At 41.9% G+C, this 18089-nt stretch overlaps 1 protein-coding gene across 3 annotated transcripts in view; it reads right to left on the reverse strand.

The window, feature by feature from the left end:
* Positions 1-18089, reverse strand: part of Mmaa (methylmalonic aciduria (cobalamin deficiency) cblA type) — a 29799-nt gene that overhangs the window by 4716 nt on the left and 6994 nt on the right. For all 3 annotated transcript variants that reach the window (XM_004645451.3, XM_023705746.1, XM_023705745.1), the window contains exons 2-5: positions 13291-13798; positions 11294-11416; positions 7453-7623; positions 2630-2715 (exon numbers count right to left, since the gene is read on the reverse strand). In XM_004645451.3, the coding sequence (XP_004645508.2) occupies positions 2630-2715; positions 7453-7623; positions 11294-11416; positions 13291-13738 (828 nt within the window). In that variant the 5' untranslated portion in view covers positions 13739-13798. The remainder of the gene's footprint in view (positions 1-2629; positions 2716-7452; positions 7624-11293; positions 11417-13290; positions 13799-18089) is intronic.

The raw sequence follows: 18089 nt of genomic DNA on the forward strand, positions 1-18089 counted from the left end.
AGAAATACTTAGGAATCAATCTCACAAAGGATATAAAAGATTTCTACAGTAAAAATTACAGTATTCTGAGAAAATACATTGAAGAGGATTTGAAAAATGAAAAATATTCCATGCTCCTGGATGGGAAGATCCAACACTGTGAAAATGGTCATACTCCCAAAATGGTAACACAGCTTCAATGCAATCCCAATTAAAATACCATTAGTATATCTCAGAGAGCTAAAGAAAACTTTTGTCAAATTCATTTGTAACCAGAAGAAACCCAGAATAACAAAAGCAATCCTGGGAAACAGAGGAAAGGTAGAAGCTATCACAATCCCTGACCTGAAATTATACTATAAAGCTACTGTGATAAAATCAGCATGGTACTGGCATTGAGAAAGACCTGAGGATCAATGGAACAGACTAGAAAATGAAGACACAACTACAAACACACTCAGCCACCTTATTTTATTTTTTTTTCCTGATTTTTGAGAAGGGTCTACAGGGTGTTCAGGGTCTCACTACTAGATTAGACTCGTAGTGATTCTCCTGTTTACAGACTCCCAAATGCTGGGCTTACAGGTACACACCACCACACCCAGTCTCAATTGCTGTCTCAGTGTACCTCAGGTATAGGGCTGGCATGGCAGGCCTGGGGATTAACCCCCCCGGCCCCTGTGCCTGCTTGCAGGTGCTTTAATCTACTGAGCTATTTGGCCAGCCCTCAGCCACCTTATCTTTGATAAAAGTGCCAAACATGTTTACAGGAAGAAACATGGCCTCTTTAATAAATGTTGCTGGAAAAACTGGCTTTCCATATGCCAAAGGCTAAAACTAGTTCCATGCCTATCACCATGTAAAAACCTACAGTGAAAATAGATCAAAGACTTAAATATTAAAACAGAAACACTAAATCCTCTGGAGGAAAATGTAGGCAGAAATCTTAAAGACATAGGGATAGAGAGTACATGAACAAAAACCAAACTGCATGGGAAATACTTCAAAGAATCAACAACTGGGATCTCATCTTCTTGAAAACTTTCTACACTTCAAAACAAATCAACAGAGTATGAAGAAAACCCATAAACTCAGAAAAAATTATAGCTATCTGTCTCTCTGACAAAGGCCTTCTATCTAGAACATATAAAGAAGTAAAAAAATCAGGACCCCCAAATTCAAAGACTCAATCCAAAAATGGGCATCAGAGATGAATACACATTTCTCAGAGGAAGAAATACAAATGGGAAGTAAATATATGAAAAAATGTTCAACATCTTTGGTTCTTTGAGAAATGCAAATTAAAATAACACTGAGGTTCCATTTCACCACAGAAAGAATGCTAACATCAAGAAGTCAGCCAATAACAAATGCTGGACGGGCTGTGGAGAAAAAGGAACCTTTCTCCACTGTTTGTGGGAGTGCAAACTGGTACAACACTATGGAAATCAGTGTGGAGATTCTTTAAAAAGCTAGGATTGGAGATCCCATTCAAGCCAGCTTCTCTCCTCCTAGATATTTTTCCAGAAGAACTGAAAATCTTATTCCACCATGTGCACCCATGTTCATAGTTGTGCAACTTGTCATAGTTAAATCCTGGAAATAATTCAAATGTCTATCAGCTGAAGAATGGATAAAGAAGATGCATTTTTACACAAGGGAGTATTATTCAGCTATAAAACAGGATAAATCAGAGTCTTCTGTTGGTAAATGGATGTAACTAAAGAATATACTTTGAAATGAAATAAATCACATCCACATATGCAAACATGGTATTGTTTCTTAGTGTGAAAACCTGAAAGAGCAAAATGGAATCTGAAGGTTACAATAGATAGTGGAAAAAGGGAATGAACTTATTTAAAATGGAAGCATTACTGAGTTGAGAAGGAGTGAGGGAAAGAGATTTATCTATGCATGTAAGCAGGATGGCTTGGACAACTATACTGTGAATTTCTGCTAGTCTATGGAGAGAGACAGATAATAATTTGTTTTATCTCCTTTTTTCAATTGTTTATACTTTTTCTCTTCCTAATTTCTTACACATTTCTTTTTTTTTTTTTCTTTCTTCTTCCAATTTTACATGCATATATCTAATAATATGAATAACTGGTTGGAAGACAACACTATGCATTACAACAAATACTGTGAAATTCATGTTACTTTAAGTGAAATTCTGTATCACTTGTAATTTTTTTGTTTTAATTTCTTTTTTATGTATTTATTACAGGGTCTACAGGGTCTCGCTATATAGATCGGACTCACAGTGATTCTCCTGTTTTTAGCATTCCAAGCACTGGGATTACAGGGGTGCGCCACCACGCCCAGTCTCAATCGCTGTCTCAGTGTTCCCCAGGTGACACGGCATGCTGGGCATTGAACCCTGGCCACTGCGCTCTGCTTAAGCAGACACTTTAGTCCACTGAGCTATCTGGCTGGTCCCTGTTTTAACTCTAATTTGTAATCTTTTTAAAAATTTTTAAATTTTAAAAAAAAATCTACCTTTGACACAGGTATTTTGTGATGTGTGATATACATCACAATGTGAGTGATGCTTCCTTACAGTATTTTAACTTAATTTATGAAAACACAATGCTAGAAATTTGTACCTTTTCTATTTTGTAGGTGGGGTGGGGGAGGAACAAAAAATTACCTGTAATTCATCTCCTCCTGCTGGTGGCAGCAGCAAAACAAACATGTCAACCATGTCAGCAACAGCAAACTCCGACTGGCCCACACCTGAAATGTTAAATCACAATTGTAGTCTAAAGTAGTCACAGTGATGACACTTCCTCAACTTCCCTGACTGTCATTTCCATTCTGTTTCATCCACTCACACTCATGGTCACACACTCACTCATTTAAACACTCCATGCCTCGGGCCATTTTCTGTTGCTATAGCCAAGTACCTGAAACCAGGTAATTTATAAAAGATTCTGCTGACAGTTCCGGAGACCCGGAAGTCCAAGAGCGCAGCACCAGCATCTACTCTGCACCTTGTAAGGGCCTTCTTGCTACATCACAACATGGATGGATCATGAGGCGAAACCAAGCAAGCATGGCAGTCTTGGTCTCTCTTCTTCTTAAAATCTCAGGTCATCTTGAGGGTCCCACTTTCATTACCTCTTCTAATCCTAATTACCTTACACAGGCCCCATCGCCAAATGTTATTGAAAAAGGAATTTGGTGATTAATTTTCTGATACAGGAACTTTTGGCAGATACATTTAAACCAAAATACTCCTCCTCTGGAGAATTTATTAGATGTCACTCTCTCACCTCCCATTAAACCAGTTATCTTTCCTTCCTTTTTTACCACTAGGCCACTTCTTGGACTACATGGGTATGGGAGAGACCTCCACCCACTTCTTACTATAAAGGCTCTTTTTTGGATTCCCTTTTATTATGAACGTTATGACTATAATGTAAGATAAATCCACCCTGCCAATACTTTTATCCTTTTTGCCTCTCCACCCTTAATCCCATCCTGCAAACCACACGAAGGATCAGCACAATTACATGCACTCTCTCCTCCTGAAGCATGCTGGAGAAATCACTGGCTGTAGACAGATGGCTCTAAGGACCGTGGTCTCCTGCATCTGGCACATCTCCCTTGCTTCTTAGTAAACTCCAGCCCCTTAAACGTCCTCAGGCAGCTTCCTCTCCCATTTGTCGCAGCAGCCATTACACACATTCACCCTCCCTCCCTTGACTCCCATTGGATGATGACCACCTAAGTTTGGCATCTACTTCACAGAGGACATAAGGAAAGTGCTTCCTCACCATCTCCCTGTCTGCTCTGCACACAGACACCAACACCAACCCAGCCTCACAGCCTCACCTACAGTCCTGGTGCAGGAAGGCTACAAAAGGAAACACTCCTTCCTCTTTCTGTGACCTTGCTCTTCTTGAACTTCTCCCTTGACTCCTGGTTCTTGTCCTTCAGCAGGCTTTATACATTGCCCAAGTCTCCCTTATATTGAAGCCCAACTAGATAACATTTGTAGTGGTTGATACATTGTGTCATCTTGGCTGGATGGGCATGTTTCTGGCTCGTGGAGGTCCTGCTCTGGGGCACAACTGGTTCCACCCTAGGTCGCAAAGGGCCCATCCTGGGGCATGGATTGGTTCCTCCCTATAAGATGAGGGCCCATCCTGGGGCATGGATTGGTTCCTCCCTATAAGATGAGGGCCCATCATGGGATGCGATTGGTTCCACCCTAGGGCACAATAGGCCTGCCCCAGAGGGACTCAGCACAAAGAGACCATACAAAGGGGCTGAGGAAGGAATCAAGGTTCCACTTCGTCAGAGGAACTTCAGTCTTCGCATTTGGTTTGGACTTCATCACCTGGCTTGCAGCACAGACTGTTCAGCCTCCAGCTTGTATTCTTCACCTTCCGTTAGAGACTCTTTAGCGTCCATCGCAGACTCTTCAGTCTTCTGTCACAGACCCATTAGCTGACGGATAGAGACTTGCACAGAGCACAGCAGTGAGCTTCAGGCCTTGGGACTGAATTCTTCAGGCTGGGGTGTGCAGACCCCTCTGCATGCTCTCTCATCTGACTCTGCGGCTGACTGTCATAAGCCAGACTTGTAATTCCTTATACAGTGTGTATCTTGTGTTAGTATCTGTTCTTATATTATATCTGTTTCTCTAAGTAGAACCCTGCCCAATACAACACCTCACAAGTTTCTTCCAGCATCGCCATATTCCTCACCTTCTCTTTATAGTCAAATTTCTGGAGAAAAGGAACCTGTGCTCCTTCAGTCCACTTCTCCTTACTTTTACCACACTTAGATCTGGCTTCCACATCCCCTGCTCCTCTGAAAGTGCTCTGGAAAGGCTCTCCTCCCGAGGCTCCTCGGTGCTCATGCAGTGTCTTCCCTATTTCCTTACTCCAATCTCATTGGGATGTCAGGGTACCACGAGAGACCGCGCTCACAGGTGCCCTTTCATTGGCAGTGAGTCATGAGTGAAAGCACATCATTAGATGGGGTTTCCAGGAGAGTCCATTCAAGGAGCCAACCCAGCTGCTGGGTGCACCTGTTCTACCTACTCCTGCCTTCCTTCTACCTACAACAGAGATTTGCTTGTGTGTTTGTTTGAGACATGGTCCCCACGTGTAGTAATGCTGGCACTGAATTCACTATGTAGCCCAGGCTGGCCTTCAATGCATGGTGCTCCTCCTGCCTCGGCCTCCTGATAGGATTACAGACATGCACCACCTCGGCTGGCAAAAGAGATGTTTCCATCACAGCTTCATCAGCTGTCTTTTAATCAGGAACTACCTCCAGGATGGAAACTAAGTGCTTTGAAGAGAGACTACACAAAAAGCAGATTTTTTTACTTCTAAGAAAATATCCTCTTGTAGCAAATACAACTTCCAGGTAACACAGCTTATGTTGTTTTTGCTACTGTTTTATTTACTGCCATGCTAGGCCTGGAACCCAAGGCCTTGAGCAGCCCAGGCAAGTGCGCTACCACTGAGCTAGCATCCAGCCCACATGCTGTATGTTTATGCTGTTTTTACCTTTGATAGTACTATTTCCCCTGCTCACTCCTCCCTACCAAATGGTGGTTTCTGAATCTAAGTTCATGCTCTCATTGGAGACTAAATTATGTCTGTCCCTGCCTCTCCAGTTCCTCTGTTGAAACCCTAATCTTCACTGTGACTGTATTTAGAGAAAGGGCTGCTAAAGAAATCAGATGACTCTGTATGGATCTAACAGGACCAGGAGCTTCTAGAAGAGGGGGAGATGCCAGGGCAGCATGGGCATAGAGAAACACCCACGTGTGACGTGGCAGGGGGAGAAGCCATCTGCAGACCGAGGAACATGGTCTCAGAAGAAAGCCTTCCTGCAGACACCTTAGCCCTGGACTTCCAGAACTGTGGGAAAATAAAATTCTTTGGTTTAAGCCACATGGTCCGTAGTGTTTTATTATGTGTCCCTAGCAAGCTAATGTAGCTATCTTTTGCCCCAGAGTTTTCTCAGTTGATCTGGAGGTACCACACTATGGGTTACATTGGTAACTGTAGTCTGTACCTTTTTTTCTCAATTGTTTCTCAAGACACACCATCACCTAGATACTTATTTTGCACTTAATATATTCACAATTGAACTCTCATTATTTTCCCCTCTCCAAGTCCTGCTTCCTGTGGCATTATCTATTATCTTCAATGCACTTTCTCTCCCTTTTTTGCAATATGTAAGATTGAATGCAACCCCTTTACAATGAGCCACATCTCCAGCAAAGGGTCCTACTAAGTCACTAATTTGCCCATGCTGGGCTCAAACTTAGGACTCTCCTGCCTTAGCCTTCTACAGTGCTGAGATTACAAGCATGCACCAGCACACCAGGCGACCTCATCCCTTACATCTCACCAAGATGAAGTCCTGCCATATACCCTCAGTGTTTTCTTCTAGCCTGTCTCATGTCCTCTGCCGGGTTCAGAGCTCTGCCATCTCTTCTTTCTAGTCAACATTTCTTAATGGCTTCCCTGTCTTTGGCTATTCTTCTCATTACTCTATTTTCTGTTGCCAGAGACTTTCCCAAAACATGTACCTGCTTTGCTCACTCTCCTCTGTGTTCTGTAGTGGCTGCCCACTCCTTTGGTGCAAACACTAAACTCCTTGGCACAGCATATAAATCCCTCAACACGCTGGCCCTGGCAACTGCTCCGACCCATCTCCCTCATAGAATCCTGCTCTAAGAATTGCCGCCAGCTTCGCTACTGAGTAAGCTACATTGTCTCACTCCGTGTCTCTGCAAAAGGCCTTCACCCCACACTTTTAACACCAGTTCTTCCCTCAAAACCGAGTTCAGATGTTGTGTCCTCTACAAAGCCTGAACTGATTCTGTCAAATCTGAGGTAGGCTGTACTACCTATCACATGGTAGTATAACAAGACTACTTGGGGGTTTCCTTGGGGGTTTTGTTTCAGTGTCTTTGTTACATGCAGTTATGCACTAAGGATATAAACATGGAATAAAATACAGTAGTATCCTGCAATTCAGTTGCATGGAATAAATTTTGACTAGAACTGTGGAAAGAAATGAGTTCGTGAACCAGCGTACCTCTCTATAGCCACATAATCCAAAGATACGCAACTCCCTTAGTTTTCCTAAGAAATACTGCAGCCATATTAAATGTGCTCACACAAAATAGGCATTGTGTTTTGCTTGCATAGGTCACCCTAAAGCTACTGCTCTCAAGAAGCTGCCACGTATAAAATACCATTTTATGTAACAGTTATCCAGACACACAGCTTATTTTTACCCTTTAAATAAGCTCTTTGATGTTAAGAACTGTATCCTATAAACCAGTATTTCCTAAGGAGCCTGGGGAAATGTCTTGTACCTAATTACACATTTAGTAAGTCTGCCGAATGAACGCAATGAAAATAGGTGTCACTCCTCCTTATATAGCATCCATTACAATACTATTTCATATTTTATAAAATAGAATAAACTCACCTACAGTTTCAATAAGAATGATGTCATAACCCCCTCCTTCACACAGCAGAATGGCTTCATTTGTGGTCCTTGTCACACCTCCTAAAGTCCCACTGGTAGGAGATGGCCTGATGTATGCATTCATATCTCTTGATAACTCAGTCATTCGAGTTTTATCACCTAGTAGTGATCCTGAAACACATAGTTACATTTTGTAATCATGGAATGGTTGTAAGGACAAATTATCAATTAGCCACTTCCAAGGGGATTTGCCTTATGACATTTCCCTGAAAATCTCAAGCTGTATTTCACATTATTGAGCATTCCTCCAACTCATTAATCATTTTGGATTAATATAACATTCCAAGACTCTTAAGACCTATAAAGGCATCTCACTTACTAGGGATTCAACACTAGATCCTTCAGTCTAGTACAGAAGGCCCTGAAAACCCAGCCCTACCTTACCCACCCAACTGTGCCCTTCTTCCAGCCCCAAACCAATTCTCCAAGTCCTCTGTGGTGGTTCCTTTACTGCCATTTTAACGCTGGTGTGTGGTTTCCTTCCTTCTGCATTCTCAAACTAGAGGTCTCTCTTCTGTTTCCTCACTGCTACTTTTCCAAGCGTGAAGCCCACGGTCTGCATCCTACCTCCACCATTCCTGACTATTTGACTTGGGGAGGTCACTTTGCCTATGTGGAACCCTTCCTTTCCTCAGTTACACCACAAGGATACTGAGCCATTGTGAGATTCAAATGTAACTATATACTAGGAATAGAACATTTACTTTGACATCTGTTAATAACTAAAACACAAAATTTAACTGTCTTACAAAGATCAGCTATAGGAGCCAGGGAGATAGCTCAGCAGCTTAAGTGCTTGCCTAGCAAGTGCAAGGTCCTGAGTTCAATCCTGATACAAAAAAAAAAAAAAAAAAAAAAAAGATCGGCCAACGTCCTTTCTCCTTCATATGCTCTTCCTGGAAGTTTCTTATCCCGTGCCCATCTCTGGGAATTTCTATAGTACAGCAAGTGCTAGGGAATCCGCCAGCACCCTGAAGGCCAGGAGAGAACTTGGTATCCCTCCCCTTTCTATCACTACTCTCCACTCCCCACTCATTTATTTGTACAAATGACATTTTCTCAGTCTTAAGTAAACACTGCCAATGCCTCCTGAAGCTGCCCTTCTAGGCTGCTGCTTCTAATACTTTGCTAGTTGGCAATATGGGAGCCTCCCCAGAAGATAAAGCAAGTCATGTGAATGGAGGCAGCACTGTTCATACAGCAGACTTCTGGATTTCATATCTATCTGTCTCATTTATTTCACACAGTGATTGTCAACCAAGGACAAATTTTCTTCCTCCTCCCTGGAAATTTGGCAATGTCTAGAGACATATTTACTTGTCACCAAGGAGGCTGGGATGCTACTGGCACCTACTGGATAGAGGCCAGGGGTGCTGCTAAGCCTCCCTCAATTTACAGGACAGGCACCCACAGCAAAGAAGCAGTTGGCCCCAGAAGGTTCAGGAATCGTGCTTTCAAGTAAGTCTCTTTCCTCCAGCTATACAACCTTGTCTTACAGATGCTGCACATGGGATGCTAGAAAAGCATTCACAGTAGGCATTTAATTTAATACCATGGAATGGAACTCGCTAAAATTTCTAGTCTGTTTCAGCCTTTTTGCAAACATCAACACCTCCAAATTCTAGAAGAAAGAAAGCTCTGGAGCTAATTCTACCTCTTCCTACTTTGCTGTAGCCACAGAACTACATGAGAAGGTGTGGTGCCATTGTCACTGAATATTTATTTTCACTCTGCCGAGGGGCTATTTTTCACAAATAAAACTGATGATAAAGATTGAAAACTGCCTAAAGATGTGCTCTTTTCTCGGAGCTCCTGTTCGGAGTCCACTCGCAAGTTCCAATTTCACAGCTTACACCAACCTCGCACTTCACCTGCTTTATTTATTTCACATAAATGTTTTTATGAAAGTAATTTTCTGCATGAAATCACCTCTGTGGAAGTCCCCAATCTGCTAAAGCTGTACTTCAAACTATTATCCTGTAGATGCTATCACACTGAACTATGCATTAGGAAATTACTCTCCCATATAATTGTCTCTGCCAGTGAATCCAAAACTGCAGACCCTTAGGAAGGGTTCAAAAAACGAGTGCTCCTCAAACTTTAATTTAGTGCTGATTCCTACATGTGTATAATGTTGTAACAAGGTTTATATTTAGAGTATCCTGTTTATCTTCGTGTGTATTTTTCTCTTTCAAAGTCTATGCATTTCTTACTCTGAGAAAGAGGTCCTCACTTCTGGCTTGAAAAGATCAGGAACCATGCAGCAAGAAACTTTAGTCTAGACTGTTTTATTATATTCTGGCTATAAACTGCACCCCCTCGAGCTATTGTTTTTTTTTTTCTATTGAAAATATTCTAAACTATTATGAAGGTAGAGGGTGAAAGGCCTCTTCTACATACCTACATGAGAAATGAGAATCACATTTTTTTTGCAGAACTGGGGATTGAACTCAGGCCCTTGCACTTGCCAGGGAAGCGCTTATTCTACTGAGCCATCTCCCCGGCCCCCAAGAGCTGGGATTACAGGTGCATGCCACCATGCCCAGTCTTAATCACCGTCCCAGTGCACCCTGGGAGCAGGGCCAGCAACGCAGGCCTGGGGATCAAATCCCCGGCCCCTGCACCTGCTTGCAGGTGCTTTAATCTGCTGAGCTATTTGGTCGGCCGAGAATCACATTTTTAAAATCCTTCATTAAAGCATTTACCTTTAACAAATTAGACAACACTTTGGCATGGATTTATGCTTGAACCTTATGGGTATAAATTTTATTTAGTTAAGATATTTAATATAGTAAATCAAAAACTTTTGAGTGCTACAAGTTAGATTTCTTAGTGAATACTAAGAATAATTTCTGTCTACCTCTTTTGATGTAAGGCCCGTAAAATATGTTTCCATCCTGCAGAGTGCCACAGTAAGCAAACCAAAAGGGGCTCCCGGTACTCCCCCTTCACAACCCATGCTACGTCAGGACGCTTATGTTTACCTCTCTGTTTTCTTCGCAGACACGGGGCCCTTACGGCCAAGAGCACTGTCTTCTTCATCATTTCCTAGCACAGTACCTTCTGTGCATAATGCCTCACCCACAGAAGGCACTCAAGACTTGATAAGCGAGTGAATAACCATAATATGAGAAGCTTAAATCATACAGAGGGTGAGAGAAGAAAAACCAGAGTATTCATATAGAATGCTTTATGTTTTCTTTAAATGATCCTCAGGGAAACAAAGTTTATATTCATTTTGTCTCTGATGAGCTGCGAATTAAGCTTGAGTGATTGCATGACCTCAGATCGGTAAGTAATTGCTGAACGCCGTGTGGTGCACACTGCACTCTGGTAAGTGCTGTAGGGGGAATAGCAATATATTACATGGTCCCTCTAAGAGCTTTCTCTTTAGCTAGACATATTATATAAACAGGTGACAAGTTGTAAATAGCAGCAGGGTCTTTAAAGCTAAGACAAGAGATATTACAACATGAGGAAACTGATGGGAGCACGGCACAGCTGCTGAACGACATGCACGCACAACTTGCCTGTGATGGCCTTCAACTTCTGTCTCCTGCTCTCCTAGTTCTCGACCCACTGAGCTACCCACAAGCTGGCCTCCTCTGCAGAGTCCACTGCTTCCCAAAGGCTCCTCGGATTTCACCTCCCTGTGCAGAACTCCCTTCTTGCAGTCAGACCAAACTCAACTAGCCAAGCTCACCCAACTGCAAATTATCACTAAACTGGGACATGTATTGCCCACCAGCCCTGCGATTATAAAAGGATTAGCTGTACTCACCACCAGTAGTGCAAGAAGAAGGGTCCACAGCTAGCACAGATAATTTATGCCCTCTCTCAGTGAGCATTTTTCCAAAATACTCTATAAACGTTGATTTTCCAGCACCAGGGGGTCCAGACAACCCTACAATGAAAGGAGATCTCCTAATTTAATGGAATGAATGAACTCAGCACTATGATCAGTTTTACTGAATAATACATTAAACTATCTTCTGCTTCCCCTAATTTATTAAAACCATCATCAATATATTTTAACATGTCCTAATAAAACAGTAAGTGAAAATCCATCTCTTTAATTTCTAAATGATGGGGAGATAGAAAGGAAACAATTCTGAGATCTTATTTACAAAGTTCACTTTTAAAAATTACAAAATGTGCAGTGCTCTTTTTTGCCGCAATGTTTTTTTTGGACACACTTCATTGCCTATGTTTTAATGTGCTGAATTTTTACAGCTAACCAACTTTCATCATGATGTATAATTATTCCACCTGCCCCAATTCTGTCTACTTTATCTGCCCACTGGAAAAACAACTCAATACTCCCAGTGATCAAGTGATTTTCTATTTCTGAAAAATCATCTTTTTCTTTATCTCACTCAGAATTCAAAGACTCATTAATATTTTTTCCAAAGTCCTGAAGAAGAAAAAAAAAAAAAAAGATCTGTGGTAAGACAGGCAGAAAAGCACCCTACCTGGAGAGCCCAGTGTAGTGGGTAAGAAGAAAGCAAACCTTAGGCCAGTCAGCTGGTTCCTATTCTAGTTCTGCTAGAACTCCTATGGGCTCTGTGGTCTTATAAGTTCTATGACCTTGGCCAAATTACATGACCTCTTTCTGTGTCTCAGCATTCTCTATACAAGTTAAGAATTAGATGAATTAATGTTTGCAATATGTTTAGAACAGGGGGTGGCATAAAACACATGGCACAAGATGCATGTGTGATTCAATGACGTATATAAAACACAGGCATTTCATTAAGTACATGGCAGGCTTTGTTCCTTACTACAATTCTCAGGGCAGGCTGCTGTCTTAAGCCCTTTATAAATGCAAAATAAACATGTGTCACTTCTATTCATAATGGTGATAAATTGACTACAATGAAGATGCAAGTTTGTCTGGCCTCCTAAGAGCAGGCTGGGAGAACAAGAATAGCACAGCGAAGTTACATGTGAAATGCTGGGTAAACTCCACATTTTGTGAACATGGTCTCTTCAAAGATTCACTAAAACCTAGAGAACGACACTTGATCACAGCTGGGGTTTCTCTTGGGAAGTTGCTATTTTCTCTGCCTATAGCACATAAGATTGCTAGCACCTAGAGTACTCAGGGGGCGGGAGAATAAGGAGGGCGATGAACGTGAACTGGTACAAATACTAGTTGATGAGCTGAGCTACTTTTGAAATTATCTTTAAAATGCTGATATTTATTACACTAAAAGACAGGAGGTTTGGGTCCTTGTATCAGCAATAAGTTATACAAGTCTATTATAATATCCACTTTTACAAAGTTTTCTGTACTACAAACACCATCTCAAGTGGTTTTTAGCAGAAGGGTTGGTTCAGATCACCTGGTTCACCACCATGGGATGTTCTCACTTCACCCAAAACTGCCTTGGTGAATTCCTGCTCCTCAAACATATTTAAGTTACTTGCCTATAGAAGACTAAGGAAATGCCAAAGAAATTCCATGTTGAAATGTGATGAGGATAATTATACTTTTGATACAGTACAAAACAGGAATTCACTTTGTCTACTCAACAGGACTACTGAAAAAAGGGCCTAACTGATAAACAGTTATTTCTGTGCATATCTCTATTCTTGGTTTGATTAGGTATGGCGATTTTTTTAATGTCTCAAGATTAATATCTGCAAAACTAATGACATTTAAAACCCATCCACTCTAGGAAAAAAAAAAGTTAGATTACAAACTATTTAGGCTTATTCTCAAAGTAGATCAAATTTAGAAAAATATTTACTGAATTAAAAGAAAAGAAGACTGACCCACTCGAAACGCTAGTGGCTTTCCATTATTTAGTTGCTCTTGTTCTCGGTGGTGGACTAATACTCTCTGAAGAAGCACCTGGGCTAATTCCTTCTTCCTGTTGTGAGTAGATTCTACGAGAGTTATGGCCTCTGCTAAACAGGCCCTGTGCCCTTGGATTAAACCAGTATAAAGTTTATCCACAAATCTTTGTTCTTTATCAGAAAGTCCTTCTGTGTGGCCCTTTAAGGTGGCTTGTACACATAATTTCCTCCTCAGACCGTTTGTCAGCAGCATCGACTTTGCACAAAGGAGCCCACATGACTGAAATGGCTGAGCACACGGGGTTCCTGATCCGAGATGAGGACTTGGGTGAAACGGGAAGCGGTAATGATGGAAGTGTGTCTGGAAAAGGCCTTTGAGGAAACGTCCGTGAGGATGCAGCAGCAGCAGCATGGGAATACTCATTTCGTTTGTAACGGAAGAAAACTCTGGGTGCTTTTCCACTCAGTGTGACTTGTGACCTCCCTAGAAGAAAGAAAAACGTATTTTTGTTGCATAAGATACAGAGGTAGTAAAATTGAAAGCATAGTGTTTTCCTTATATTCTGAAAGACACATGAAGTTCTTGGCAGTACAAATGGATCAGCTTTTTTACTAAATTTAAAAGAGAAGATTCCCTCCTTGGCCACAGTCAAAATTCAGAGTAACTGAAATCATGAAACTATTATTCTATTGTGAAGCGCAATTTACATTAAAATGTTCTCATGAACAGAAACCAAATGTACAAAACCTCATTAAGGTACATATTTTCTGTTGTGCTTTTTCTCACATTCATCCTCACAATTTCTTCAGGTCAATATAGCCAATTCTGAAAGGACTCCTTTGAAAACAATCCCTCTGAGGCTGACCTGTTACTCATTCCCTACAAAAGAAATGTGATTAGCAGTGCAGGCACGGAGGCACAAGTTTAGATACAGGTATATCTTTAATAGCCTCCCCCTGAGTAATCTGGCTTCAGCACACAATCAGCAACAATAAGCCTTAATGTGAAGTGAACTGCTGTGTGGGTTGTGTAGTAACCAGATCAGGGTTATCTCAAAGTACGTCAGATTCAGCCAGCGCGTGTGAAGAATGCACGTTCCCACCCCCCAGTCTGCAGGGAAGCACACTGAACTTTAAACTCTTTTCTCAGTGCAACTCTAAATTGTGTTGGATCAGAAGCTAGCTTGGTAGACTGAGTCAGGAGAGGACAGACGCTATGCACCCTACCTACTAAGTCCCCACTACTGAAGCTGTCCTGACCTTGGGAGAGCTACTCAATGACACTGTGCTTCAGCTTCCTCTTGAGTAAAGGGAACAGGTAAGAGAGCAGAGTGACTGAAAGCAAAATAATGTAATTCATGCAAAAAGCCTGGAGCAGAGCCTAATTCAGAGTAAGAACTCAATTAATACTAGTTTTTATTGTTATTTTACTGATTTACACAGTAAATTTATTGGTAATAATTAGGTCAGAGACTTAACTTCCAGTGGCAAACTAAGATTTATATACAGAGACTCATAACCTATCCGGTTTGGGTTTATGATTATTTGTACATTTTGTTTTCCCTATACCCTGTGGCACACTCGAATAAATTATTGTCTCAAGGTACTTCTCTAAGTGGTACTTTAAGACAAAGTATAAAATTAATCTTGGCTAATGAACATTTTATTAAGGACAAAAAGATGTAATTTATTTTAATTGGTAGAACTATAACTGCTCTTCAACTTTCCAAAAACATTTTTTTTCTATTTTGAGGGAGTCATTATAATTTCCATTGGTACAAAATTAGTTTTACACTAAAAGGACAATTTATTTAAAATAAGTAAATATTTTCCAAAATAATTTAAAACATCCACTAATGCCCTCATTCCAATACACAAAAAGACACTTGAAACTAAACACCTTAACAAGGGAATCTATCTTTGTGGGGTTTTTTTTCAATACCACTTTTAAACACAATTTTCACCAATGCCACCACCATTATGTCTAGAAGTATATGGGCAAAACCTGTGTTTTTATTTAACTACTAGTTTCTGAACACACACTGCTTATAGAAAGCTGGGATAAAAGTGATGATGGTACTGACGGTGATCAGCATGGTGTTCGATGTTCTACCCACTGCACCCTGTGAATGTGTGCCCTAGGTCTGCTGTAACAAATTACCAGAATTATTATGATGGAATGAGCCCCTGAATTCTCTCAAAAAGACTCCTTCCAAATAGGGTCACATTTACAGTTCTAGAAATTAGATATGGACTGTCCTGTCCCATGGGTTAGTCAACGAGGACCCTAGAGGGGGAGTGGGGATAGGAAGGGACAGGAGACACAAGAAATGGAGACAAGACAGGATTCTCATCAAGTCTCGTTTATTCAGGGGAGGTGCTGGGCATATATAGGGGGTGTAGGAATGAGGAAGTCTCAGCTCTAGGGGGTCAGCAGGTATCTAGGAAACGGGGGAAGGTGCCACCCCTGGGGCATAGCACGTGATTCACGGGGAACGGGCAAGGTGAGAAGGACCATAAACTTAACTCAGCAGGGGAATAGAAACTTAAGAAAACGGCTGACACTATTATAAAATGGATGCCACTTAATGGCTTCCGACAGTGGACATATCACTGTGGAGGCCATCACTGACCCCAATACATCTGATGTGGGATATTCCATTATCTTACTGCAAACAGCACAATCCTGTACCGTACTTGAAGAGCTCACACAATGAAATATACGAAGTCTAAAGAAAGAACCGTATCTCTGTGGGAACAGAAATAAGAGCTAACACTCCTGGGGAGTGCAAGTCACAGAGGAGTCAATGTTGGGGCTGAGTTGGAAAGAATACAAGTTCAAAGAATAAAACAAGCTTTCCAGGCTGAGGATCTAAATATGCACAATCACAGCAGGAACTTAGACTCTGCCCCATCATGCTAGAGCAGGGGGAAAAGCTCAGAGGCAGAAGACAGAGGTATATGGAAATAGTGCGAGGGGATGAGGCTAGACCAGCATGTAAATGAGGCCGTGGAAACCAACTTCCGTCTGCTGAACAACATAACTTTGTGGAGGGCTGGTGAGATGGCTCAGTGGTCTAAAGCAGCTACTTAGAACAAGCTTAGCAAAGCACAGGGACCGCGGTTCAATCCCCCAGCACCATATGCCAGCCAGCCCTGCTGAGCTGGCCGCCCCCCCCCCCACATAAATAAATTTTTTTTTAAAAAAAACATAACTTTGTGGAGGTGACACAAACAACTCTGTCAAGAGACAAGTCTGACAGCAGTGGTGAGAAGTCACAGTGATGAGACCCTGCTAACACAAAAGCCCAGTTTAGGAAATCCTCGCAAGGACCCTAGCAAGAAAGCAAAGGTGATGAGGACTTGGACTTAGGCAAGGCATGAATGGATGAAAGAAGGCAGATTCAAGACCTTGTACCTGTTAGAATCCTCCAGCCTTGATATGGAGCCTGCCAAACTGCAATTGTGAAAACCAACCAAAAAACAAATTCCTGCTGAGAGGAACTTGTTTCATTTCATTCCCGACTTGCCTGGCACTTTACAGTTTAGAAAACTCTTTCCAATACCATATTCCACCTTATTCTCCAATTCCATGAGGGCAGTATGACTGTTCTTGGTGTCAGTTAACAGAAGGGAAACCAAAAAAGAATTGACTACAGTCATAGGCAATGGTGGGACCAAGGACTCAAATCCAGGCCTCTGGACTCTGTATGGCATTTCTTCTTAATAAGTTGTTTTGCAGGAGTGGGAGGAGTTGAAGGGGAGGGAGGGAGGGAGAGAGGGAGAGGGGGAGAGGGAAGGATGGAGAGAAGCAGAAAGGGAGGGAGAGAGGGAAGAGAGAAGAGGGAGAGAGAGAGGACAGAGGTAGAGAGAGGGGGAGGGGAAAGGAGGAATGGAGGGAGGGAGAGAGGGAGGGAGGCAGGGAGATGGGGAGAGAAGGAGAGGGAGAGGGAGGGACAGAGGGAGGGAGGGAGATGGGGAAAGGGAGGGGGAAAGTGAGGAACAGAGGGAGAAGGAGGGACAGAGGGAGAGAGTGAGGGAGGGAGGGAGATGGGGAGGGAAAGAGAGGGACAGAAGGAGAGAGGGAGAGAGGGAGGGGGCTGGGGAGAGAGAGGGAGAGACAGAGACAGAGAGATCCTTTGGGTAAAAGGGAAGTAGATCTTAGTAACTCTGCCCACCATCCAAAGTAAATAAAAAGCATTTCCACGTATGAGGCTACAAACAGAAAATGAGGAGATACTGTCAGGACACACACATTCTTATTATCAAATCTAGTACTATGGGGAAATGGGGAAATGTCCTATGTAGTCTAAGAACAAATTAAAACTATTTAAAATCTGTGTCCTTTAATTAACAAGTCTTATGATGACTACCTTTTGCTATCAAACAACCTAAAGTAATATATTGGGGGGACCCTATAAACAAACAGATTATAAAGCATTCACTCAGCAAATACTTGAGCATTTACCAGGTTATATAGTAGTTCAGCACTGGATGACAATGATCGTCAAAATGCCAATTTTTAAATTAAAGGTGAAATTAGAATATATTTTTAAAAACCTAGTTTAAAAATATGTGCAGGGCTGGTGAGATGGCTCAGTGGTCTAAAGCACTTACTTAGAACAAGCTAAGCTAAGCAAAGCACAGGGACCGCAGTTCAATCCCCCAGCACCACACGCCAGCCAGCCCCGCCCCCTGGTGGGCTGAGCTGGCCACGCACACACTAAATAAAAAAATAAATTTTAAAAAAAAATGTGCAAAGTGAAAAGGGGGTA

This window comes from Octodon degus, unplaced genomic scaffold (genome assembly GCF_000260255.1).
Source record: "Octodon degus isolate 3935 unplaced genomic scaffold, OctDeg1.0 scaffold00227, whole genome shotgun sequence".
Taxonomy (NCBI): Eukaryota; Metazoa; Chordata; class Mammalia; order Rodentia; family Octodontidae; genus Octodon; species Octodon degus.